The 27,516-nt window shown below is 41.1% G+C and overlaps 1 protein-coding gene, 1 long non-coding RNA gene and 1 other non-coding gene across 5 annotated transcripts; 1 reads left to right on the top strand and 2 right to left on the bottom strand.

The window, feature by feature from the left end:
- Window positions 1–352: 352 nt before the first annotated feature.
- Window positions 353–24,414, bottom strand: KPNA4 (karyopherin subunit alpha 4). Of its 3 annotated transcripts, none has more exons than XM_051626275.1 (17): window positions 24,084–24,414; window positions 15,224–15,268; window positions 14,320–14,409; window positions 14,205–14,234; window positions 14,071–14,123; window positions 12,125–12,220; window positions 11,924–12,009; window positions 10,346–10,432; window positions 9,811–9,980; window positions 9,679–9,723; window positions 8,395–8,526; window positions 8,035–8,163; window positions 6,767–6,871; window positions 5,102–5,173; window positions 4,271–4,433; window positions 3,386–3,480; window positions 353–2,305 (listed from the first exon to the last, which is right to left on the bottom strand). In XM_051626275.1, the coding sequence occupies exons 1-17, from the start codon at window positions 24,150–24,152 to the stop codon at window positions 2,207–2,209; spliced, it is 1,566 nt and encodes a 521-aa protein (XP_051482235.1). In that variant the 5' UTR covers window positions 24,153–24,414; the 3' UTR covers window positions 353–2,206. The 3 variants fall into 3 exon arrangements, with proteins under 3 accessions (XP_051482235.1, XP_051482236.1, XP_051482237.1); XM_051626276.1 differs by having other exon boundaries at window positions 14,205–14,231; XM_051626277.1 differs by lacking the exon at window positions 24,084–24,414 and adding an exon at window positions 20,758–20,801.
- LOC127388065 (small Cajal body-specific RNA 7) lies at window positions 7,418–7,711 on the bottom strand. The gene has a single exon (XR_007890291.1). It is a non-coding gene; the product is annotated as a small Cajal body-specific RNA 7 (non-coding RNA).
- A 35-nt stretch (window positions 24,415–24,449) lies between the features above and the next one.
- LOC127387645 (uncharacterized) lies at window positions 24,450–27,023 on the top strand. Its single transcript, XR_007890176.1, has 2 exons — window positions 24,450–24,883; window positions 25,420–27,023. It is a non-coding gene; the product is annotated as an uncharacterized LOC127387645 (long non-coding RNA).
- The last annotated feature ends 493 nt before the right edge of the window (window positions 27,024–27,516 follow it).

Raw genomic sequence — 27,516 nt, 5'->3', positions numbered from 1 at the left:
CCTTCACAAAAATACTTTAGTGTCAAGTTAATAATAAGTGTAATTTAACTTCTGGCATCTCAAGTTCTTTAAGAAACTCCAGTTTAAACCTTTTATCACCTCCAAGCACTGCTTACATTTTACAATGAAACCTCCCTAATTGATTTAGTGAATAGGATGTAATTAAGTGCTTATTTCTTAACATTTATGCCAGAAGTTATTTCCCATAAGCCTACATACCACATGAAAACCTGACATTTGGCAGGTATAAAAAAAAAGTGAAATTCAGAAATGAAACTTCCTTCAAATGACCATCTTCACCTTTAGATGAAACCTGGATTGTACACACAAAGACACACCAAATACAACAGTGTTGCAAGTTTAATGTTTATTTCCCCAAGACAGCCTAGCCTGCACTCTACTTGGATAAATTTCACAAGCTAGTTTCTGCTGCTTCTAGTTTTAAACTTTTAACCATGTTTCTGATGACAAGGAATGCTGCAAAAATACTCTAGTCCAACAAAGAGTTATGATCACAAAATAATCTTTATCCATTCTACAGTGTTTCAGAATTACCAGTTGATTTTAAAACACAAGGTAGATATAGATGCTAATGGTGGCTAATCTGGTATGTTTTATTATAGCAAACTGTTGTTCATGCAACACTTGTGCTCAAAGGGGAAGGCACAGCATTTCCTACAATGAGCCACCTTATAAAGAGTTCATTTTGTACAAATTTGTAACGTCACCTTTAATTTAGTGTGCAGAACCTCAAAACTGAGGCATTATTCCAATTATAAAAACACTTGCATCCTTTTTGTGCAAGTCTTAAAAATACAAAGTTTTTCTCTCTAAAGTGGCTCAAAATAGATTGTTCATGGCTGCCTACATCTAAGATAAAAAGAGTCTAAAACAATTGGATTAGGCATATTAAAGGTGTTCAAACCATGACTAGATTTGTACATCTATTCACACCTCTTTTTCGGTCTTTATTCGGCAGTACATATGCACCAAATTTCATTTTTAGAAGTTTCCATATCATTTTCATAGAAAACAAAGTTTGAAAACAAGTAACATTGAAACACAGCACGGTATCCTACCACAACGGAAACATTTGGTTACAGGACTCAACAAAATCTAAAAAATGAACTATGCTGTAGATTACCACATGCAAAGGTCTTCATGTTATCTTTGAAAATGAAAAGGATGAGATTTTATTACCACATTTTACTGCTTTCTACTATTATGGCAACTTGTGTACTGCAACACAGTCTATTTGAAGGGAAATGTATGGTTGTTTTGGTGGGGTTTTTTTCATGCAAAAATCTACAAATTAGTTTTGATGATATGGAAAGCTTTTCATAACATCAAACATTCATCTGGTGCAAATGCACAGGGAAGCCTTCCTGAAATTCTGACTTTACAAACAACTAATAAGCCATACAGGAAAGAAATTAAAAATAACTAAAAGAAAAATAAAAGGGGAAAAAAATAAACCAACCAAAAAAAAAACCAAACCAAAAAAAACCAAAATAAGAAACACAGGCTGCAGGAGTAAACCAGAGTCTGCTGCTAAACCGGTCTTTTTGTGTCCAGTGTAAGTTAACACTTAAGAACTCATTTTGATGATTGACTAGGTTTATTACCAGCCCCCTGAAGGCGACTCAAGCTTGCATGCGTTCACATACAGCATCACACCCATACTCTCGTACACACGCCAGGACTAGGAGCCTGCTGCAGGGCTGAGGAGCCCGGGGTGAAACACCAGCCTGGCTCCACAGCATCGAGTCCAGACATTCACTCAAGGTTGTCCATTCACACGGTGCTTCATAGCAAGGCCTGGGCTCATTCTCCTTGGACTTATATGGGCATCCTATTCTCTTATGCTTACAAGGCTTGATGATGATAGTACTGCATTTCCCCCCAATTGCTCTAGTAAGTCATTGTTCCTTCTCAGGCACTGAAGATCTTTGACCTGTAGCCCTTTTTCTTTGAACAATCTAAATAAGCATTCAGTGTGAAGTTTTTCATTACATTTTGCCACTCATTCTCACTCGCACCCACTCGCCATCTTGACTTCATTTGGGCTTTTCTGTGATTCCAAATGAAATCTTCGCATTTTCTTTCCCGATTTAATGCAGCAGCGGATCCCATGAGCCAAGATTGATGGATCAAACCTTTTTTTTTTATTCAGTGCTGCATTGTACCTAACTTCCAAAATACCACTCTAAAACTGGAACCCTTCTGCTGGTACATTGGCAGATGAATTGAAACCAAACGTTCCGCCCTGTATTGCTTCTGGAACAAGGCTAGGATCTTCATCAATCTGTAACAGAACGAGAGCCTCGTGAGCAGGGACAGAAACACAACAGCCTCACTAAAAAGGAGCTGGACAATCCTAAAAAACAATCTTTGTTTTCAACTGATCTACTTCCTTGCATCAAGTCTTGCCACTCTCCTCCCCCAGGTTAGTAATGGCACTATAACAGCAAAGTCATTCAGGCCAACATGTTTTATCCGGTATTTAGCAGGCAGGTTACATGGCATCTCATAGTCTCTCATGTTACAGTTTTCACTCCCGGCAAACACTGCCAGTCGTGCACCATCCTTACTGCCAGCTCCTCTGAAGACCAGTACCATTAGCTCAAGTAAGGATTAAGCTGAAACTGCAGTTTCATTTTAAATAGGCAGTTTACCAGTTACCAAACTGACACGACATTAAATTCCAAATCCTGCTGCATATGCAAAATCTGAGCTGCTAAACAAGACTTGTCTTACTGATCATATAGAAGTGATACTCCAGCACAAAATAAACTTCAGAGTGGACAGCAGTGCATGAATGCAACTGAGCTCTACTATTTTTGCAGCCATCTGCTCCCAAAAGTTCTTCACCCAAGCAGAAAACCCTCCCACTTCATGACACAAACTGAGATGATTGCGTTTCCTTGATATGCAATTAACTTTTATGACTTAAAGTGCATACAAATCTAAACCCTTACTTTGATTTACATTCGGTGTTTCAAATGAAAACGACATTCTTGACCAGCACATCCTACCTCTGGAAGTACTAACACATTCAAAATGGTTTCTTAAAAAGCAGAATTTCAGATTCAGAACTCAAGTCAGCAGGGAGCTTATCAAATGTGAAATGTTTAGCTTAGCCAGAAGCTGACAAGAGAACTATTCAAAGCCTAGTATTTTAATCCCTGGTGATGAGGCTTAAACAAAACATCAGATCACCATGAACAATGGCAACATACGCAATACGTTCAAATAAGGGCTCATTCTTCCAGAAACAACAAGTACAGGGCACTGAGCAGCTTTAGAGCAGTTGCCTTTATCTTCATCCAGGTTTATAAATATAAACAAACTACCAAAGCAGACTGCAGAGCTTTTACACACTTACATCATCTGAAGAGAAGAACTGATCAATGATCTCATAAGCCAGTTTGTAGATGTCTTCATTTTCATGGTTTTGTAGTTGTTCAATTTTCTCCAGGCCTAAAATAAGTAGAAGACATGTAATAGAGTTAAAATACTAAGTTCAGGCAAAACAACCTCCCCTCTCCTTAAGGTCTCACTGCAGAAAGTAAATATAAACAAATCTAGAAATGTAGTGACTAAGATGCTACTAAACTCCTTTGTCATGCTCAAATCACAAGAGCTTCTTAGTGATTTGAGGAAACATATTAGAGATTGAGGAATAAACACCATAACAAAGAAACTTGCATAAATGGTCAATTCTAACCACAACAAGACTTCCCTTCTCTTCTTGCTATGAGTAGTTAAGCTAATCTGTGGAAATATGATGAGGGCCAAGCACTAGGGCATACTCCCTGCTCACAAAAACATTTTTTTCAGCACCTGGTGTGATAACCCCCAGCTGTGACATTCCAAACCCCACACGCTGTTGGTGGCAGACGTGCTAACAGGTAGCTTGATCATGTAGCAAGTGGCTCCACTTCAGTTTAAGTTCATGGCAGCCATAAGCACACACACACATATTTTTGAAGTTCTGACAAGCAGAGCTTTAGGCATGTACACCTCTGTACACCAGACTGTTACAGAACTGGTACCTAATTAACTTTATTGCCATTATCCAGCTTTTCTACATTTTCCTTGAAGATGAGCTTGACCAGTTAGGAAAAGCTAAGCATATTCACCCAATAGGCATGAAAAGCTCACATTTCAAAAAGGTTTGCCTGAAACATCTTTGCCAACAGCACATACACGTGCTAGGAAGTCAAACCACCAGTTCCTGGAAAAAGTGTCAAAATATTAAGCATCATACCTCCACACTCTTCTATAAGATTGGCTATGGTTTCTGCTTCATCTTCAGCCATTTTTAATATATTACTTAGTCCATCCAGAACCACTTGCACAACTTGTGCATCTTTTACTGTCAGCAAATTGCAAAAGGGAGGAATTACATTTTGTTGAATTAAGTATGCCACCTAAGGGGGGAAAGCAGACAGTTGTATTAGGAGTCTGACAGAAGCAAACAAAGCACCTCGAGTTTAATGAAGTCAAAGTACTCCAAGTAACCCTGTAAGGTAAGAGCAGTCACTTTCAGAAATTCTTGGTTTAGAGCATAGAAAGGTGACATTTATGAATTCTGCTACAAACATTTCAAGTCTAGAACACACAGGTAGCAGATACTGTGAATTTTTCAGTATTAAACAAGGACTTTCAACATCTCTGAAGACTGACACCACCACCCCCACCCTGCCACACATGTAATCTTCTGGGCTTACCAGAAATCAGTCTATTTCTGCTCAATGACTATTTATCCTTATCACACTCTTAACCATAGGGGAACAAAATCAGGAAGACAGAGATGTTGAATGACCAAGACACTCCTCAGAGCCTGAATGCAGCCATTCATAGCTACTGGGTCACATTAACAGAAGAGCTTCCATCCAAATCCCCACTGATACTCTTAATCTTAGGTCATTCCAAGAACAGCCACTGAAGTTCAGTTAAATCCCCTGGGGAATGGGGAAGAGTTAATGAACAGGGGAAGAATCCAGGCACTTACTATCCTGGCACAGCGAATAAACTGATCTACTCTCTCAAATGCACCCAAGAAAGAGAATGGACCTTTTCTTAAGGTTTGACTCACTTGGTCTTTTCTCCCGCTGATCGTTAAGTTGCTTATTGCCCAAGCAGCTTCTTTCTGAGTACCAAAGTCACCCTAAAAATATAACCATAAACAGAAATAATCATTCCAGTTTTAATGTTAAGTAGGTATTCTAGTAAAAGCTTGTGTTTTGACAGTCCATTCTGTGTGGTATCACCATACTAATCTTCAGTAAGCAGGGAAAGTAACTAGCAAATCCTGTAGATGTCTACTCAGTGTTCACCCCTTCCCTGCAACCACGTTTTTAAACTGGTCTTCCAGAGGAAGGAAAATTTGTTTGCATCCAAGTAAATAAACACTGTAATACTCCACTCTCTCACATTTCTTATCAAGAGCTGTCATATATTACAGTGAGAGATAAGCACTAAGTGTCAGTTTTGATAAACCGCTGTACGTACTACAGCTGTGTTTGCCTCTGAAGTTGGTCAACTCCAGTCTGCTTAATAAATTTAAAGAGCAACTCCTTTCTCAGTGATCAATAAACTGGCAGTTAACAGAACTATCTGTGACCAGCTGTATGTTACTTAGGAGAAGAGAGAAGTACTACTTCAGTCTCGAACCCAGCCTCTACACTGAAGCAAGATAATGCATCTTGCTCACAGCTGAGCACATGGAAGGTTGGTATTTCTGGCTTCCTTCCACACTTCAGCAAAGAAACAAACAAGTAATGAATACAGCAAAAGTAGGAAATATTTGAAAGATAGAAATGTGCTTATCCTGTTTAAAACCATGCTTATAGCTTCCCTTCCTTCTCACAAGGCAGATCCTTGGGAGCACAAGGTCCTTTAGAAAGTACTGTTTTAAAAGACACTTATCGCCCAGCAACTGAAACAAAGGTATTGAGGTCCCAAATGATGATTCACTATCATTCAACTCCTAGTTGTCAACAAGTTAGGAATGTCTTGGTGAAAAAGCATGAGAAAAGCATTCAGAAATGTTTGTGAGCAACCACCTGACTTTACTATTTAATAAAAAAGGCAATAAAAGCAGCACACATCCATACATGTGTGTTGGTTTTGTGTGGGAAAAACTCTGAACACACTGAAACTACAACTATTTTCCGTGGCCACCTATTTTTTGTTGATCCAGTTTTACTTGTTTAAAAAAAACAGATGGGACAAGCCCAGTCCATACTCTAACATGACAGATCACTACCTGGATTGCTGTCAGACTAGACAAATCCAATAACACCAACAGGTGAATCATTGCCCCTGCTGAGAATTCCTTCCTTATGTTTCCAGATAAGGCAGAGGCAAAAAGGATAAAGTCCTTAAGCTCTGGCAAAATGCTGGGAACTAACTCAATGCTGTTCCCATCCAGACCTCTTCACATCACATCTGAGAGTGAAGAATTTTATCCCCATTGTTTACAAAGTGAGAAAAAGAATTTAAACAAGATTTAGAAGGATCTGAGATCCCCTGATCTGCTTCCTTTCCCCAATACATTTGGCACTCATCATGTCTCAGCATTTTGCAAAAGAACATCGACAGTAATGGATTTTACCTTGCAACAGATGAAAAATGCTCAAGGGTACAGTTCACCCCTGCCCCCCACCTTCACAGCATGATGTAAAACACGAAGCAAGGAATTCAGTGTCACTTCCCCCAATTAAGGAAACAAACTGTTAAATCCTCCTTGTTATCTAACCTTATCTAGAAGATGTATTATCATTGGAACAAGGTTTGCATCTATTACTGCCTGAACTTGCTGCTGATTTCCTGCAGTGATGTTAGATAGGAACCACACTGCTTCCTGCAAAATAAAAGGATATGAGAAATTAATTCAGTCTTCTACATCATACTCTGTTTCCACTCCAGCAACATTTTACACATTCACATTTGAGATGTGCAACTCACACACTGTGATGTGACCTGTTATGTTCACCCTGTCCATAGCCCAAGACTCTCTCCTTTCAGCAATAACCACCAGCAGGTGCCCAGGAAATTGTGTAAGAAGAGTTATTTTCCCCAGTAGGCCCTCTCAGTTCTCAACAGTTCAAATTCAGAACTAAGCCAAAGAGTGTATATAGATTCGTATCTTAAAGGACTGAAAGCCACCCACCTCCCCTTTTAGGTGGGAATCTACACTTCAGTCAAGAAATAACAGTTTCACATCAAATCTTCAGTATATTCAGAGTATCACCCTCTTGTAATCTTACAGTTGAAAAAGTTCTCCCCTCCTAGAGAACCCTCCACGACTCCTTAATTCCCTTCCCCTCTCAACTTCTCGCATGACAACTTTGCAGACAAATACTTCTCCGTGATTCAGAATTTCTCCAATTTCATTCAACTGAGTCTCTCAGATCAGATCACAGGATCATGTTCATGACTGACCCTGTCAGAGATTTAGGATGCCTAGGCTTGTCTTGGTGGGCTTGTTTTGGGCTCTAATCATCGGTGATGTTGGCAGGTGACAGCCCAGAGCTCCCAACACACCTCAGATGCACTCCGGAGGTCAGCACTGCACATCAGTGCCCCCATTCCAAGCCTTTCTAACATGCACACACACACACACTCCCCACCACCCCCATTCCATTTACCACACACACCTCATTCCAACTTACATCCAATTATCTCTATTTCATCATTTCCAAGAGAGTCAGTTTAATTGAAGTGACATTTTACATGTCAAGAACTCTAACTTTTAAGTCAACAGCCAGAATAATAAGATAAAGCTTTAATTTTATAAAAATTCAATTAGAAGATTCAGGAAACAACATTTTTGCCAAGTATAAGTCTGCAGCTCCTTAAGAGTTTTTTTCTATGGATTTCAGCACCTTGTCTGCTCTTGCCATAAGCTGGTATAAGTGGTCAGTTACTCAAATCTCTACCATACCACACTGTATGGAATCCAAAACAGCTAAGCCAAATATAAAACCAAGGTATCAACTGGGTGCAATCTTAGCAGTTACTTACCTTATTAATTTTTTCTTTGGGATGTGTCAGAAGTGCTGGAAAATGTGAAAGAGCCTCACAATTCAGAACTACCTGTGTCTGCTCATCAGTGCCAGTGACAATGTTCCCTACAGCTCTCAGTGCAGCAGTCTGGAACAAAACACTTTCTTTTAAAAAGAATTCTTTTAAATCACACGTATTTTTCTAGCTGAGCATCTACTTTCAAACAGTAACAGTCAAAAAAGCAAAAGGCTCTATCTAAATACTACACCACACAGGAAAAGTATTCCTTAAACTTCAACACAAACTACGGAAAGAAACCAGCTACTTGCTGTAGTATTACATTTTAAGCAACAATTTCCTCAAGTTATCCCAACTTACTTGCACTTTAACTTCTTGATGACTGAGAAGAGGAACCAAATGAGGGACTATTCCAGAATCTATCACCATCTGAATCTGTTCATTGCCAGCATCCGTTAGATACGAGAGTGCCCAGACTGTATCTACCAATATCTGATAGTAAAAACATTTATTTGTTGTTAGTACAAGAGTGTCAGACATCTTCAAAAATTAATATAAATTAAAATATAAAACAATTCTCACTACGAAACCAGAATTAATGTGATACAGCAAAACCTCACTCTGCTTTACTAAATTCCTACATTCCACTCTACCTGAAATAAAACTGCTATCTAACATGTTCTAGCTCCAAAGAATACATGGAGATTATAAACCAGCTCAACTGCTAATTGCAGCTTAAATTCTGAAGGATGTAATAAAAGCACTTTGATTATTTCTGCTCTTTTCAAAAGTGCTGATTTACAATATAAGATACAAAACAATCCCCCTGAAAGGAAGATGAAGCTCTAGCAAATACTAGGATACAGGCACCTGGCATTGTCAAACCAGTGACCTCTACATCATAAGGCACCAAGTTGTTTTTTTTCTTGATATTCCCCCACAAAATTCAAGAAAAGTTTTGAATTTTAACATCTGGTCCAGGGACACAAACTGAATTTCCTCTGTGTCCACACATGTTGTATTCACACACAGAAAAGCCATTTAAATTGCAGTAAATCTGAACATTCCAGGTGACAGCTTAAAAAAGTTGTCTCAACTGACAACTCGACTGATTCACAAATAAAGACATCTCAAGAAATTCAGTGTTTCACCTACTTACATACAAGAAATTAGATCACTATGCAAACTTTAATTCACATCTTGAAAAACATTTTGGCAAAGCACTGGCAAAAAAACCTGTTATTTAACACCTCAGAAGTTCTATTTAACACTTCACATATGCAGCATGGATTAATTTTTCTTTGATTTACACTCATTTTCATTACAAACTCAAACTTAAAAGTAAAAAAAAACCAAACACCTGTATTTATCTGTAAATGAATCTTCACAGAAATACAACTGAAACTGCATTTTAGGTGCAGGGAAAGTACATGCAAATAAGCACTTGCAAAGATACAGAGAAATGCCAGGCAAAAATTGTAACTGATACTTCAAAATAAGCAGTTAAAGATATCAAAATAAGTTTTCCACACTGAAAGAGAAGGTCAGTTTGTGGTTTTATTGAAAGTAAAAATTATTAAAAGCTTTATAATTCAGCTAAAAAAGTGTATCACAACACAAAACTGACTCTGTGGTGTTACTTACATTTACATCTGTGTGGTGAATTAAAACACAGAGCGCTGGAAGGATCTGCGGAGGAAAAGAAGCAGGTGAGTTATTCTGAAGGCAGAGAGATACTCAACTTCAGTTTAATTACACTGAACAGTAATTAGTCACCTCCTGAATGGTTTCCATCGGCGGAGGAGGATCTTTGTGACGGCACAAGTTGACCATGACCCAAGTAACATTTCTTAAGAAAGTTATGGGAATAGATGGGCTGATGAAGGACAGCAGAGGTTTCACTACTCCAAGACTAATAACGTAATCTCTACACTGGGGTCCATCACCTGTTTAGGACATCAAAACATTATGAACACACAGATCAGCCCATGCCAGTCACAAGAAGTCTTAAAATGCATACCAAGCTAAAGAATACAGGCCTTGGGAAGATGCAAATAAATATTATGTATCTGTAGATGCATCTATCCTAAAGACACTGATGTGAAGCTTTAGCAGGACCTGTGGCTGTCTGCCCAGTTGCTTCAGTTGGAACTACTCATTAAGAACAGTTAAGTGTTCTATTATTTACAGATGGGGTGGTGGGCAAGGGAAAATGGGAGGAGACAACACCAAACCACTGGGAATAGCTGACAGCCTAACATATTCCTAAAGATCCCTTCAGAAGGTTTACAGTGGCAGGAGTAACACCCACCTATGATATTTCCTAAAGCCCACACTGCTTGCTCACAAACATTTTGATGAGGTGAATGCAGCAGTCTCAGAAAAAGTGGCACAGCATCTGAAAGACACAAACAGACCCCCGTGCAATTGTTAAGAAATACATCTCTCAAAAGACAAAACAGTTTACATAATTAGCTCTTAAATAAAATTTCACCATTGCATTTCTCCAGGTTAAGTATTGGTCGAAACTTTGCCAGCTTCCCAGGTAGTGAAATAAAACACACTAATAATTCATCCTAGCTAAATCAGAGATCATCACTGAAAGAAATAATTACTGTATCTGGCACCTGTCTTCAATCCATCAGCAAGCTGGTTTTAAAAAAGTGTTCTAGATCAGAGGTGTGGGACAAATTACATATTAATTAGATTCCCAAACGAAATCTCAGGATGCAATTGGGAAAGTAAGAGGATGGAAAAAAGGAATTGTCAAATCCAAGCTAGATCAAAGTTAACAGGCTCTTAAGACTGAGTTTGTAAAAGCAAGCAGCAACTGATCTTGCAATCAGAGCAATCTAAAAGCACACATACATCTTATAAAAAAAAAAAATCTTTAAGCTGAAGTCACCTGCCTTAAATTTTTCTATCTTTTCATTGCTGGAATCCCAGTATACTTAGCAGCACCAGTAGCATGCACTGCAATACAACACTGATTCCAACTATTAAAGCTACTGGTATCTCACATAATTAAGTCTTGTGTATTTCTTCCTTAAATTATAGGCAAGAACTTGTTTCACTCTGTGTTTGAATCTTCCATGGGTCTCAAGAACCTCTCCTGTTTCATCCACCCAAATCAAAAAACCTGCAGACACCTCTACCAAGTTCTGCTTCACCAACACAAGTACTACTTCAACCTAGGGCATTCTTAAGAGTAGAGAAGAAAGTTTGCTTTGCTTGGCACTCAAGATTCCATGTCAACAGCATTTTCCCTCCAGATTCCTCAAATTCCTCCAAACATAACTGACAGCTTTTTCTTCACCTTGACTTCGGAAGAGATTTTGATGTCAGACACCCTCTGGACTTGGTCCACATCTTCTCCTCCCTCTTCACAATCAGGCAGGAAATAGTTCCACTGGAGTATTTTTTTTAGGTTTTTTTTTGTTTGTTTGATTTGTTTCAATTTTTTTGTTGGGTTTGTTTTTTTTAAGTTTGAAAACTTAGAACCCAGCAGATATCAACTCTGCTAATATAGCTTGAGTTTCCAGAAGAGACTGCTCACCACTAGGAAACCCAACAATTGAATTTTAAATCTGAGAAACTGCAGAACAAAAGCAGGTGTGTGCTTCAACTGGTGTTGCCTGCCAGAGAAGAGGTAGAACATCTGGCAGGAGCCTTCACAGACAGGTCCTTCAGCAATGTGCCTGTCACTGACAGCTGAATTTCAGCCATCCTGGCTACTGCAGGAAAGGACTGACCCCAACATGTGCAGTGGTGAACACGCTTGACAGAGGGAGGAAAAGGAGTGTGGATGCTCTTTACAGTATCATTCAGATGATGGTATTTTGTGGAAGACACGTGTGCTTTATCAATGATCAAATACTGCTGCACTTACTAGATTGAACTACGGCCTGTGTTTGTTCAGAGGTTCCAGAGGCAATGTTTGTCAAAGCCCATGCAGCTTCAAACTGTAAAGAAGGACTGCAAAGGAAGGAAAAAACCATGGTGAGTTTTCCAATCAGACCCCATAAGCACATTAGCTAAATGCCAAGTATTCTTGCAGCAATGAAACATTTTGGGTTTTAGAAATACTCACTTGTCATCTCTTTCAAGACAGTGCACTAAAATAGGTAATATTCCTGATTTTATTAGATCGTCGATGGGTGGATTGCGATCACTGGAGAGCAGCTTTCTGGTTAGGAAAGAGAATACAAGACTTCACGTGAGCCACAGAATGACAAGCCATGACTGCAAAGGACCTCTGGAGGTTTGTCAGCCCAGCATTCTGCTCAAAGCAGGATTACTGCTGACACTGCATCAGGTCAGTACAGGCTTCCCGTAGTGTCAGAAACCTCTGAGCACAGGCATCCAACAGCTTCCCTGGACACACTGTTCCAGTGCTGCACCACCTTCTGGGCTAGCAAGTGTTTCCCCAGTGTCCCTCTCATACTCTCAGAGATGGAGCAGGATTTGGTTTTTTTCCCCACCTGTCCTGAAACTGAAAGTATTGCACTAATGAAAAAAGTATTGAAAACCTGAAGCCATTACTTTCATTGCCTATTTCAGTTGCCATGTTTTTTCTGACTACTTTAGAAGTTTTTTACCAGTCAGCAAAATAAAGATTACCAGTTATCCAGTTACACCCTCCTGTAGCTTCTTCCTCCTCCACCCAACAAGGGAGATAAAAAGATGCCAGCTGCTTTGGCAGGAAAGGTAGAAAATTGTTTCTTTTTCACTAAGGATATAAAGTCAGGGAGCAATGACTCAAGTACTACCGCAAAGAACAGAAAGGATCTGAAGACAGATCAAATGAAGACTCCTGTAATGTGCATTTCAATTTCCAACTAAGTAAAGGAGATTTCTATTATAGGTGAAGACAGTTTATATCTACAAGCTTGTAGAACTCGATGAACAGAAGTGTACTTACAAAAACCTAATACTGATTTTTGGTCAGTGCCAACACAATCATAGTGCAGGCTATTCACAAACCACCTGCTCAAACAGGTGGAGAACTCTACCACAAAAATCAAATAAAACTTCAGGTTTTGGGGGGGGGCTAGAAGGTTTTTTGTTTTGTTTAGGTTTTGCTTTTTCTTAGGCACTTCTCATTATCTGTTCCTCATATTCCAGCTGAATGTTTCGAGGGTTATACTTGGGCAAGATTCTTCTTTTCTGTTCCAGCTTTAGACCAAAGGACGATACAAATTAAACCAAGACTGAAGAGAATTTGTTTTCATCTCTAAAATACACTTCAATGCCTTTCCAATGATGTAAACTGCACTGCTTTAATTTTGAATTAGTTCTCAATTTAAAAAAATAGTGACAATGGTAGGAAATCCAGACAGGCATTCCCACTTCACTTCCAGTCAGGCTTCAGTGTATTTTAACCTGGTTTACATGAGCAAGTTGTCCAATGGAAACAGGCCCAGATACTGTTCTTTGCAGTTTCAAATATATTCACTCCCAAAAGTCAAAGTGACTTCCAATACACCTGACTTCTCTTTCATTTGGAAGTCTTCCCTGCACTTGAATCAACCTCCTCAACCACAGAGGATAAACAAATACAAAACTGTTGCTTTCTGCTACAACAACAACAAACTACCCAGTAGCCGACAAAAGAGCAGTTAAATACTGAATTTATGGAAGCAAAGTTCCTAAGAGTCCTTCAGGATCACTTCTTGAATACACACAACTACACAGAATTCTTCCTAAAGTCAGAAAAAGGTTTAGTGGCCTAACCCATGACAAAAAAGGAAAAAGCACTATGCCAGTTCTGTCTGTATTTAAAGCTAAAGACTTTATAGTCCTGCTAATTATAGATTTTACTCTACTTGTAAGAAGCATCAAATACTGCACTAAGATGAATTATAGATAAATAAATACAAGGATTTAAAGACCTAGGTATTTTGATCTCTTTTGGTAAAGTTTATTTTTAAAGTCTTCTTTTCTAAAATCAGAAAACAATCACTTTCTATTTAAGCCAGGACACATTATGACAAAGTATGAATAAAAACAGTGTATTTGAGAAAAGTGGGTCCTTACCTTGCAGCCTGCACAGCACTTAACTGTATACCCTGGTTGTCACTTGAAGCATTCTAAAATAAAAGAGAATGTAGACTTTTCACATATTTGTCACCATGATGTGAAGGATGTTCCAAGAAATTAATTTTCTTTACCTGTACTATTGCCTCCAAGGAAGTGTTCTGCTAGAAAAAAAGAGACAAAACCAGTCAGAAATTAGACATGCCTTAAGTTCAGAGAAAGAAGACATGCTTGAGAGTTAATTCTTACCACTCTAAAGTCACCATCTACATCAGAATCTTCACAGATATCTTCATGAGGAACATTTCTCCTCTTTAGAAGATGCTCATCTCTTTTGTTCTTAAAGAGAAAAATATTTAATAACTTTAAACTATGGCTTAGGGGGTGTATGGGCTTCTGTTTTCAACAAGCATCATAAACATGCTTTCATTGATACTGTTAAAGTTTACAACATTCAAAAAGCACATTTTAGAAATCACTTCTCCTAGGGAAATCCCCCATCCAACCTGATCTACAGCAGTAACCACTTTTCCTGGAAGTTTTCACATGCTCATATCCCTGAGAACACTGACCTATTTGTCAGTATTCATAGAAATCACAAGGCAACTCCCAGAGGCTAGTTTTCCATTCATCCCAGAAGTAAAATAATTCAAGTTACTATTACTTTTCTCAAGAGCTATTTTCCCAACAATTCTAAACAGTGCTATCTTCACACATACACTCTTTCACTCTTGTGTATTGAATTACTGTTTTGGGAAAGAAATAGCTTTCTGTCTACAGATGAGCAGGAACATCTGATTTTTAAAGGAAAAAACACAAGCTTCTTATGAGTTTTTAAATTTAAAAATCTAGCTGGAGAAGCAAGAATTATTCCCTTCAATAGACTGTAAATAAATGTTTATCCTGAAAAACAGAATTTTAGGAACTTCCAGTGGTATGGTAGCTTCAGAACTTCCTTCTAAACAGAAGTACCTTCACAGAATTAGTGAAGACAAATATACAGTTTAACCAAAGTGTTCTTAGTGGACTTGGGAAGGGACACACAACAGTACCTATTATTATTTTTTAAGCCTTTAACAAAAGCTTTTAAACTTCACTGAAATACCAACATAGTCAAATTTCATTTAGTAAGAATAATTCTAGGTCATCTCACCTTTCTCAACTCCACAACAACTTCATTTCTTTGTCTTCTCATAGTCTGAAAAGAATCAAGATGAAAGTACATTATGTTCTGAATACAGAGTAAGTAATTTAAATGGTTCTTGCACTACTTTTTTTTTAAGTTCGTGCACTTTAAACACTACTTATACACACAAGACTTAATTATAAAAGTAGAAATCCAACAGGAGATTGAGATAAATGTATAATTTCTGCCTGTATTATTTCATGGTAAAACAGGCTCCTAGTTCTTCACGTTGAAAAAGAAAGAAAGGGTGTACAGAATCAGGGAATAAACAAGTGCCTTTTAACAAAGGGCAGAATTGAAAGGAGTTGTGCATAAAACATCAGCACCAAAAGCATCACAAACACCATGGCAAGCTAACAAAAAGCATGCTAAGTTTGCCCAACGTTTATAACCTTTTCTTGATTCAAGGCTTTTTTAACACATGTAGAGCATGAGCCAAAAACCCAGAGACAGCCTAAACTGCCACTTTCATAAGAAGGCCTATTGGTAAACCTGAACTTTCTTTCTCAGAGCAGAGGGGGAATGGGGTGATCCCCCCCAGGCAGAGACCCTTGGCTGGGCGACACACCAGACCTGATGACGGGCTGACACCAGCCCGGAGCGCACAGCCGGTGCCATCGGTAACTGCCACCCAGAGCTGAGCTCAGACTGTGCAGCTGATCCTTCACCTGAAGTACAACCACTACAGCAGGATAAGCCTACCCTTCCAGACACAAAAGGTGGGCAGGTTCTACAACAGCTCCACCTCGCCCAAACCTCCCCAGTGCTACTTGTTTCTCCAACATACCCAATTCACCCATTTCTGATACGTGCACGATTCTATCACCGTATGAAACAGCTTTGTGCCTACTGGGACATCTTTGTAAACACGTTCAAATCAAGAGAACTAGCAAGCAAAGCTGAGTGACAAAAGGATTATTTATGAATTAAAACCACATAAATCCCTTGGCATTACAAGAGCAATTTTTTTTGGTCATTTTCTCTATGGCTCCCATTGAGAAGAATCAGGAAAAAAAAGCAACTGTAAATAGACATAAGTCAGTTTACTATTGCTGGCGTTACTGCAGCACAAAGTGAAAACAGAGTCCGTCTATAGTGATTATATTCTATACTTTGAACTGTGAGATGAACGAGAATAAAAACAATTGCGTTTTTGTTGCAACTTAACCACTGGCAAGCCCAGAGAAAGCTTGAAATCCTGAAGCGTAAGAGGCTGCAGTAACAAGCAGGAAGGAAAAGGAATGGCTAAGAGAGCTTCTGAAAAGCAATAAGCAGCAGTTGTGACAGTAAGAATTAAAAGCCTGATTTTCAGGTTCATAATTATTTTTATTGAAAAGAATGTCTATTTCATAAGAAACAGATTTCCAGCTCCAAGCAAAACACTGACCTTCTCAGAGGAAAGAGTTACAAGAAAAAGAAAAGGGCAGAAAGGAGGCGAGAAGAAAAGAAGGGATAGTGCCCCACTGTTTGAAGGTGGAACTTCTCATTGCTTGAGGACCAAAATGGAGTTCATCATGAGAAAGAGAGGAAGCAAAAAGCCCCCAGCACACCCACACAACGATAGCTTCCCACTACACAACAAGCAAAGCACACCAGCGTGCCTAATGCAGCTGCAGCACCTGGAACAACTAGATAAGAGCCATAATAAGCAAGTACAAACAGTCCCACGCTAAAAAGCACCAAAGCAAATTTCCAGGATATATACGCATCTATAAAGAGTGTTAATGCAATTGGTCAAAGTCAGAATTAATAGCTGAGTCTGATGCAGCTTAGGTTTGTAAGTTTTCAGTTTTGAACTTCTGGCAGGATGCTAACAGCTGCAGGTCAGTAGTACATGAGCTCAGGAAAGCACAGCCTGGGATTCGCCATCAAAGACAGGCATCCCACCTGGATGATGAATAGTAACTCCAAAGGCAAGAAGCACTCAACTGCCATTTATCAACTGTGCCCAAAGTGGTGTTGCCTTCCTGAAGAAGCTGATAGACTAGTGGATACCACCCACCATTTAGGTGCTTATGAAAAGATGCTGCAGCTTTACAACTGACTTACCTACTACAGGCTCTTGCTCTCAGCCCGTAAGGTAGTGCTCAGTATAGCTTCCCCAAAGTCTACTAACCTGACATCTTCAAGAAGCTAATAAAATGAGGAAAATATCTGATAATAAGACTGCAGAATTATACTGAGCCGCTTATTAGCTAGACTGTTAATTAACCCCTTTCCAATCTGCAACTGTTACTGCAACCTCACAAAACAAGCACACCTACAGAAAAGCTGTGCTGCAAGAAGGATTCTTCTTGCCAGACTTCAATAATGACATTACTGGTCACAGAAAAGCTGTCACTAACCAAGAGCAAGACCCAATGTACATTTTCCAGGAGTAGAAGACCAAATTGCTGGAACACCAACTATGAAGGGACATTAAGCTGCAAAGGATAATAAAAATTAAAAATCATTAATGAGTGCAGAAGGAAAAGCACACATGCATGCATGACAAAGACATGGCTAGAGATGAACGGAACCAAAACAAATACTCCAAGAAAAAAGCCTTGGATATGTAATTTAGAAGTTTGACTTGAAAATCGTATCTGCAGTTAGCCTCAAAAATCCTGAAACGTCATCAACACTCTGCAGGAACAAGAAGAATGTTCTCCCTCCAGACAACAGCTGACAGGCCCTTGGTTTTAATTCCTGCCTGCGTACCTTGGACTCAGAAGCCTCCACATGAAAGACAAGCAACCAATGAAGTCACTCTTACAAACGACTTACTAAAATAGGGCTCCACTAAAACAATGTTCTGTGTAAACAGTAATTGGTTGACAAATCAGTTATTATTGGTCAACTTGTTGCTGCTCTTCCTCCTAGGAAGAGAAAACACAACAAGTAAGAACCCAGGTGAGCTCTGTCAAGGAGTTTCACAGCATCATCACCCCAGCCTAGAAATGGAATAGACTTTTTGCCTTTTTACTTTCTCCAAAATCACTCAAGATCAACTTGTGTCATCTTCTGGAAAACAACTCAAAGGCCAGAAACCTACATATAACGTTTTCTTGATAGATGGCACTGATTGTCATGCTCGATTCCCCCTTGTGCTCTGTTGAAGATTTGACTTGTTAGACTTCTCCAAATCAGTTCCCAGCTTGCACTAAAGCAACTGTAAGACACCAATCTCAAAAGTCTCTAGAAACACTCAGAATACAGAATTGTCCTTGAAAAGTGTTCCAATTTAAAAACATGCATCACTTCAGTATGAATTCATGTGGCTCTTTCAGTCATTGGATCCTATTCTTCAATTGCTACATTGAAAATCAAATTATCCAATCTATTTCTGTCAGCCTATGATCACTATCCCTCCATGCTCCTTTTTTCTCAATTATATTTAGCTTAAGTTTTACCGTAAGGGCTATTTTCTGACCGTTAGTCATTACTGAGCCCTTCAGCTTATCATTAAAATCTTGTGCTAGCTGATGCTTGCAGGATCCTGATACATTCCAGTGTTTTTCACAATGCCAGATACAAAAAAAATGATCTAAACTCCACACTTGGGAACAGCTCAGATCTCTTAGTCCTGTCAAAGTACAGGAGCCTATGCACGGATCTTGTGGTCAGTTAATGTATCCTGGTCCCTCTTCCACCTCTTTCTCTGGATAACTGCTTCCAAGAAACTCAGACCCTATCACACACACACAGCCTGTCTTTACTGTTTTGCAGGGTAGGGTTTTTTTTGCTGTTATATATAAAAAAAAAAAAATCATTTGGGTAGCTCTGTGTACACACCTTCAACAGGAAGGTCTGACAGCATGAAATAATGCTAGAGCTTTACTTATTCCTCTCATTCTAGTGAATGGCTTCCCAAGGCATGTTGTTTCTGTTGAGGAACTCCAAAAGTAACATTTAGCTTAAGGCAGAGCTGCTTGAGCCATCCCTCCTTCCTAAAAGTTGCTACCCTCACTAGGACCAGTCTGCTCAAGGATTCAAAATACAAACAAGCAAAAGGGGAAAGTCTGGATGGAAGCCTGTGTGTGGGTGTGTGTGTGTGCATAAATAGACTATTATTTACCTCCAAAACCTTTTGTGAACCCTATGGCATATTTTTTTAATGCTTCTTACTATGGCCCTGTGCACACACTGCTTACTCACTACAGCAGCTACTGAGGAAGAACCCAGTCTGCAGAGGACAGTGGGAGCAGACTGGTCTACAACCCAGAACACCTAGTGCATGACCACAGCAATGACTAAGAAACTCTGTCTTGCCCTTTATAGGTATAAAAAGCATTGAACTACAAAACATGGGAAGAACTCCTCAGAGATGCACACAACTTCGCATTTGGATTTGTTAAAAATCTATAGTCTTCACATTCAGTTTAACCAAGTGATTTAGGCCCCCCTCTACCCATTATTTCCCTCCCATACTAATTCTGGTTGATTTGCAGGCTGTAACAATAAAGTCTACGCTCAAGATCAATGAGTAAAGTGCTATGGGATTTTAAAGTCAACACAGTATCTACAAGATACCACCAAAAAACTATTCGCCCTTCAGTATTATAATCAAACTCTCAGCTACAAATAAATAACACTCAGTATGACATTGCACACACTGTCATTCTAGTTTTTTCCTGGAGAAATCATGCATGCCAAATAAAATGCCTTATACAAATACCTCACCATGATTTTTAAATGACAAAATGGATGAGTTTCACCATAGAATTACAAGTCAGCTTAAAGAAACCTATTTTTAACTAACTCTGAATGAAATTCCTGCTCCCCTTCAGTTCCTCCATAGTTTAATAGCAAGCAAACTGTTTTGTGTGGAATACAGGAAAGGCTGAAAAGTTTCTAACTTCCTGTGATGTCCAGTGTACCTCACAGCATTACCTCTCCTTCAACCCCCTGAAGCTTCCTTGGTGTTCTCAAATATATTGCTACCATATCAAGTCCACTGAATGCTACTGGCAACTCTTAAAATGTTGACATTGCTGATCTTAAAACATCTAAATTCAATGACTGCTCCAAAATTAGTTTTCAAGTACCCTGCATTACAATATTACCAGCATTTCACATCATGCATCTCAATTACAGAGCAGAAATAGCTATTTGACACTTCTCCTGGTCTAGCACTATTGCAGCAATTCTTAATTTCTCACCCAGCAACACAGGCAAGTCAGGGAAGAAAAGGCCAGCAGAAACTCATCAGTGTCTTCCAGGGTTTCCACAGAAATTGCCTGCATTACGTACTTTTTTAATCTCATTTCAGACAACCTAAATGCCAGTCAAACTTGAATGCCACAGCAGGCAACAATCAACACAAAATGAAATGTTGAATCACTGAGTAAAACAAAATGAAGCAAAAAAAAAAAGCAAACCTCCTTTTCAAACCTTCTGAGAAGCAAGATTATGCTCAGGACCACTAACATGCAGGGCTAAAAAGAAATGGCTCAAAAAAAATTTAAAAATAAACTCTGTTCATAAAACCATGCCTATTGCAGAAACAATTATCAACTTGCAGTTTTGGTCTTTGCACAGTGACTCTTCTCCAACAACTGTAAAGATCCAGTATTTGATTCCAAGATTTATGGTACTACAATTAAAAATAAAAGTTGGAAAGAAAACTAGGTATCAGAGCCATATCTACAATAAACAGAAAGACACAGCTCATCCTTTCTTATTAAAGGAAAAAAAAGCCCAAGTAAAACCTGTTCCTCATTGAGGACACAAGATTAACACAGTTACCTTAACCAGCTTTCCTAGTAGATAAACATTTGCATAACTTGGTATGCGTCCAGATAAACACTTGTTTCAGGAAGATTTTGGTTGTGGATGTTAAAAAAGTGTGAACACTTCTGCACTTGTGTAAGGCCAGCTCCTTTTCGTGCTGTAACAATACGAATTATTATTTCCCTCCTGCTCCTCTCTTAAATCTTGGAAGACCTTAGCAGAATGCTGCACATATTAGGCTAGAAATCAAGCACTATACAGAGATACTGCCTTAGTCGTGGCTACAAATCCTTGCTCTCATGCCACAAACTCCTCTGAACTAAAAAGTTTATTATACACAGTATCTCTTTTGAGCAGTACTATAAATAAGAAAGCCAAGGAAGTATTTTATATTTCTGGTCACAATGAATGCCCCTATTCCCAGAGTCACCACTAATCTGTCATCTCAAGCCACATGGCAGCAATTGTTTACAACGAAACATGTCCATGCATGCGTATTTACCCAATACTTAGGCATATGAAGAAATTTTGCTAAACATCTGATGTAAAACAGGCACATGATTTGGTTTTTTGGGGTTGGGTTTGTTTTTTTTTCCTTTTTCAAGGGCAGAATTTGTATTTTTAGAAGCACATTGATACTGTCTGGAAAATGACAGTGCAACTTTTAACTCATTAAGCATCCAAAAAGCTAAACATACACTTGGCCCTTTAGAAGACAAAATGCAGGGAACCCCCTGTTTTTTTTAAGATACATAAAAACCTTCAGCAAAGATGCAAGACCTGGAAGGTAAGTACAGTGTGACACCTGAACTGTTAATGGACCAATTTGAGCAACATGGATTTAGTATGTACCATTTTTAAAAAGTTTGTAAACGTGGCAAACCTTCATAGTCTCTAGAAATACCTATTGACTTGGGATTCACCAAAACTAGACTGATTTCTTACTGGGCTGCTGATGGCAAATGGAGGTAAACTGTCATAGTTAAAAAAAAAACCACCACCACCAAAAAAAACCCCACCAAAAACCACCAACAAAAAAACCCAAAGATCACTGTTTTGTTACAGAAACCAATGGCTAAAGGAACCATTTCAGCAGAGATAAAAAGGGGGAGGAGTGAGGGAAGAGGGAAAGAGATAGAGATCAAATGTTGTCTTCCTGTGTGAAGTAAATAGGCATCTTCCTGCGCAAAGCAGCACAGGAACACACACAGGTGCTATGAACTAACTGAATTCTCATTAGCAACTGTTGCTACCAGAGGATACTTGGCTCCAAGAGGACATGGCCAACGTCGCCCACACTAATGAGAAATGTGATGTGTAAGCAGTTAATGAGCAAGGACCATAGCCATAAACCTGGCCTGTTGTATGAAAAATAGCCATCCAGGGTAGTTATTTTAGGTACCAAGCATATGGTGCAGGATTTGCTGGATAGATGTCAACATCTGAACTTTAAGATGGCCTAACAGTGGTTCATGACTGTGTAGAAGGCCATTTAAGTGCATCAGCAAATTCAAAACAATCCTGAATAGATCATCTGCTTCCAAATACACACGTGTTCTTGCTACTCACTTGTGTTCATCTTGAACCTTCTTTATTTGAGCTGACTTACCTTAAAACTCAGCACATAGGCACCAAAGGAGAGACAACACAGATTAATTCCAGCCTGTATTTTCCCATTAATTTCATTTTTTAGTAGGACAGCAAATGCTTTACTTCCTACCTAATGCACCTTCCTACCTAAAGATGTCTTCCTTGTACAGTCATCTATTCAATAACAATTTATGCAAAACCAAGTTAACATCTAAAACAAGTAGTTACTAAGAAAGCTAACGACCCTATTAGTAAATAGAGTAACGACTGCAGTAATTATTCCAACATTTTCAGCATCACCAAACTTTGTACGCAGATGAATAGTAAACTGGCTTATCAATATACTTGGACAAGTTAAAAATCAAAGTGTTCCTGGCTTCTGAATTACTCAAAAGGAAAAAAATGGCAGATGTTTGAACGAGTGGCAGCAACATAAATGCACCTTTTACTTTTGAAAAAGAAATACTGTACAACTGTCTTCACAGGAAAGCCTGGAACGTTATGTTAATCATAGGGACACATAGGGAGGCTAGTGAAAAACAGAAATGAGAATGCCAGAGCCCATTTCTCCATCAGAACCCCACGCTGACACGACTACGTTGCACAGGGTTTACCCCATCAACACTCCCCAGCAAGTGCTCATGGGTGTGGACTGACAGCTAAATTTAAAACCTGAATATTTATTAAGGAATCCCGAGGTTAACCATCTCTCCTGCTGGGCTGAGGAAGCACCTTCCTCGCTCAGATAACGCAGGCAGCAACCCAGCCACCAAAAAGTTGAGAGGCTCTGTGCTGCAAGCCACAACTGTTTCCACGCTCCACTAACTGAACGGCGAAATAGTAACATCTGCCCTGAAAAAAAGAAGTAAAATAATAAAAAAAGGAGAGCTTATTTTTTTAAGAATAATCTCTACTATGAAGCGTAGGCGATAATTGAGGCATTTATTATTCACTCGAGCATCTTTCAGAGACGTTCAGCAGAACGCCCAGCTGGGCCCTAATCCCTGACTCAGGCTTTCAGGGGCTGCTCAGCGCGAAGAGTGATTAATAAGCGCCGGGAAGAAATTAAAGCAGGGCCAGATGAAAACAACGCCTGCCGCCGGGGCCGGCCCCATCGCGGGGCAGCACCCGGAGGGGCCGGACGCCAACCCACCGGGCCCCGCAGCTCCGGGCCCCGCAGCTCCGGGCCCCGCAGCTCCGGGCCCCGCAGCTCCGGGCCCCGCAGCTCCGGGCGGGCGGGGGGAGCGGCCGTTGCCCCCCTCGGCGCCCGCGTGGCGCCCAACGGCCGCGCCCGGCCCCGCAGCGCGGCCTCCCGCTCTCCTTCCTGCCTTCCCTGCCTCCCTCCCTCCCTCCCCGGGCGCGGGGAGCGGCGCTCCCGCCTCTCGCGGGGCGGGCAGCGCAGGCCCCGGCCCCGCCGCGGGCCCCCGGATTAGGGAAGACGCCACACGGCGGCGGCCCCTTCCCGCCGCCATCGCCGGCCCCTCCCTCCCCTCCCTGCCGGCCCGCCCGGCGCCGCGGCGCTCACCTCCAGGTCGCGGCCTTTGTTCTTGAAGTTCTTCAGCCGCTGGTTGTCCAGTTTCTCGTTGTCGGCCATGGCGGGGGGGAGGAGGGGGAGGTGAGGTGGGAGGGAGCGCGGCTCCTCCGCCTCCTCCCTAGGCCCGTACCCCTCTGCCGGAGCCCGCGGGGGTCCCGCCGCTGCCGGGCTGTCTCCCGCCGCCGGGCCGGCTCGCAGCCGCAGCCCCAGCCCCGCCGCGCCGCTCGGGCCTGCTCGGGCCGCGCCGCCCCGGGCCCAACGTGCCGGAGCGCGGAGCGGGAGGGAGCGCGGCCGCCTCGCGCTGCGCTGCGCCGGCCCGGCCCGGCCATTGGCGGGGAGCGCGGGGCCGGCGGCCAATGGCGGGCGGGCGCCGGAGGGAGGGGCCGCGCGCGCCGGGACGTGACGCGCCGGGCGGCGAGAGGAGCGGGGCCGCGGCCGCCATCTTGGGTGCCCTGCCCGCCCTGCCCCCGGGATCGTCCCCTCAGGGCGCCGCGGGGCTCGCCTCGCCCCGCCTCGCCGTCACGGCAGCTTCAAAAAGTCAAAAGAAGGCTGTTTCTTGTCACGAAACGTAGGACGGCAGGGGGGGGAAGTGTCCCGGCTGGTGCGGAAAGGATGTGCCCGGCTTCCCGGGACACCGGAGGGGAGGAGAGGGCGCGGTGTCCCGGCGGGGGCACAGCTGTGCGAGCTTCGGAAAAGGACTCGGTAAAGGCTCGGCAAAAGGAGCCCCTGCAGCTGCCGCGTCTGTGGCCCTCAGCAGAACCGGTGTTGGAAAGCGAAGGACCCAGCAGCAGGTAGTTTCTGTCGGCCTCTCTGGAGACAGGGAAGAGCTCTGCCAGGTCGGCTTACTTAAGTCCAAAATAGGTTGCTGTCATCTTTTGGACTCGGCTACCTCAGGGTTTGTGACAGGCCGGTGGCTTTACTGGTTTGGTGGTGACAGGGTTGTCCAGCAGCAGCTGCTGTAACTCACCCGGTGATGGAGGTTGGACACTGTTCCCAAACTATGAGTTTGCACCAGGCAGGCTTCTCCCTCAGTGTCACACAGACTTGTAAACTCCCTTCTGGGACGCAAAATCTTCCTTCCAGGGTGCCCCGTAATGAAAAGCCACCTTGCCTATGGTGTGTTGCACGAAGGGTGGTGAGCGGCAAGAAGTCCTTCCTGAATTTGCATTGAACGTACCCGCAAAGGGAACCGTGCCCTGAAAATTCCATAGATGTGCTTTGTTTGAACATGGTCCGAGACGTTTTGTTTACACCAAATACTGTGGCCATGGCAATATGTCCCTGTCTTTATTAAAGTCAATCGTAACTACAGAATTTTTTTTAACAGGAACTGATATCTGAGAAATTATTGCCCCTTAACTGTGACTCTTCAGAAATACAAGGGAAACCTCCCACTACTATAGCTTTTCTTTGATGCAGGAGAAGCTACAGAAGCTACAACTGCGGGAAAAAAAGCTTTTTCTTTCCAAAATATCCAGTGTTTTTTCTTCTCAAAACTCACTTGCTCATGCCTGTGACGTTTGGGACTCCACGTGTGAGGAAAATATGCTCCGAGTAGTACCTGTTCCTTCCAATCTTCCAGAATATTAGGAAGAAAAAAAGCTGCTGTCCCAACTGTTTCAGCTAACCTGGTTCATTTTAATGGAAGGAGTACTGGAAGAAACAGAAACGCTTGCAGAGCAGAGAGAGTGGTCCCTTTTTTCTCACTTCTATAGTCTGATCCAGAAAATAGGACCTCTGAGTGTAACTGGCAGCACTTGCTGGAATGTACACAGCCCTGATCCTGCGTGTGGTTTGTGCTCTTAATGACTGGAATATTAAGTCAGGGGCTGTGGAGATTCCTCTCTGTCAAGTCCCGTGTGTTGACAGAGCTCTCATTTCATCAGCAGCCTTAGGATTTTCCACAACACTTTCTGAGAAAAGCCAAGAGCCATGATGGGAAGTGCAGTCTCCCAGATGTGTAAGCTAAAGTCACTCGGAGCTTGATGAATATCAGAAAAGAGAAGTGGACTTAGTTCTTTGTGAAAACAGGAAGATCACGATCTTTCAGACTCTGGGCTACCCTGAGTTTTATCTCTGGGAGATTTCTCAGAAGATGAAGCTGCTAGATAGAAGGAGTTCTCATCAAGGCAGAAAGTGGCAGAAGTCTGAGTCACCACAGCCACATCTGTTGCATAAATGTAGTAGCAATGTCACAGCAATATGGGTAGGGTAAATTAGGCAGGGTTAATTAGTCCTGATGGTATTCCGTACAGGCACAGCTACTTGCCTGCCAGTATGCAAACTGTTCTGTTAAAAGCTGGTGTGGGTGCAGAAACCTCCTCACACTGTGGGCTGGGGATAAGAAAAAAGACATTTTCTTGACATGGCTGTTTACATTTTAAACACAGTTTGCTGGCAATATATTGGAAGGCTACAGAGGGAAAAAGAAAAAAAAGACCATCTCATTAGCTACTGCTCATGCTAATTTTGATTGGTATCCTGAAGAAAACAGGGTATTATAAAAGCAGAATGCCAATGTCATACCTCACTGATTGCAAACCAGTGTGTTTCAGAAGGAAGCCTTTAGTAGAGAAACAGGAAAAAATACTAAAATATGTAAAAAAGTAGAAATGTGTGGAAAAGCAGAAATTCCATCAGCACCTTCGATTTAAAACCTGCTGAATAGAACTGGCAAGTGGTTTCTCATTGCTTTTAGCTTCTGCACTTACTGTTTAAGGAAATGATCAGCAAGTAAAGTGTTTTGTGCCACCAAATTGGAAATCTATTTGCTATGGCTTTTGTCACGTTGAGCTTATTTTATAACCCTGTACTTACAGCTGAATGGTTTGATTAATTGAAGTGAAACTCCCTACTTTTGAGTTAATTTTTCTGGCATATTTTAATGCTACTTCCTTTTGTGATTAAAGATTGTATCAGGGACATGCAAAATCCTTTGTATTTTTTATTCTCTGTCACCTTTGAAATCACCCTGGCTGAACATACCTGTTGTAATCACACAGTTGATGGGATGGAAACAGTATAACACTGGCAACCACGCTCAAATACTTTTTGCTGATCCACAGCTTTTTACATAATAAGGGCATGAAATCCAGGAAGAGATACCTAAAATTAACAAAGGTTTCACTAATAGCTGTTACAAGTTCAGCATGCAGCACTATGGGTGCTGTTATTCTGACTGGCTCATCCAGTTGTACATTTAAAGTTCAGCTCCTGAGGAAATAATGCACCAACTGGAGGAAATACGAGAATTTTAACAAGTAAAATTGCTGTTACATAGTGACATGAAGTCGTTGGTCTCAAAATTAAAAGGTATTTTTTACAAATCTGTCAATAACTTGCTGGTTGGTTGTAGTGTCACCTCCTCGGAGGAACAATTTTACTGTCCCTGAGAAACATTTTTGCAGAATGAGTTTTAAAAAAG

The sequence above is a fragment of the Apus apus genome, chromosome 8, assembly GCF_020740795.1.
Source record: "Apus apus isolate bApuApu2 chromosome 8, bApuApu2.pri.cur, whole genome shotgun sequence".
Lineage (NCBI taxonomy): Eukaryota > Metazoa > Chordata > Aves > Apodiformes > Apodidae > Apus > Apus apus.
This window is presented reverse-complemented; position numbering and strand designations above follow the sequence as displayed.

Coding starts and splice junctions, on each gene's coding strand:
- KPNA4 (XM_051626275.1), bottom strand. CDS start 24,152: ATGGCCGACAACGAGAAACTGGACAACCAGCGGCTGAAGAACTTCAAG. Junction 9,981..10,345: donor GGCTTTAGGAAATATCATAG/GTGGGTGTTACT, acceptor TGTCCTAAACAG/GTGATGGACCCCAGTGTAGA. Junction 8,527..9,678: donor TTCACCACACAGATGTAAAT/GTAAGTAACACC, acceptor TTTTACTATCAG/ATATTGGTAGATACAGTCTG.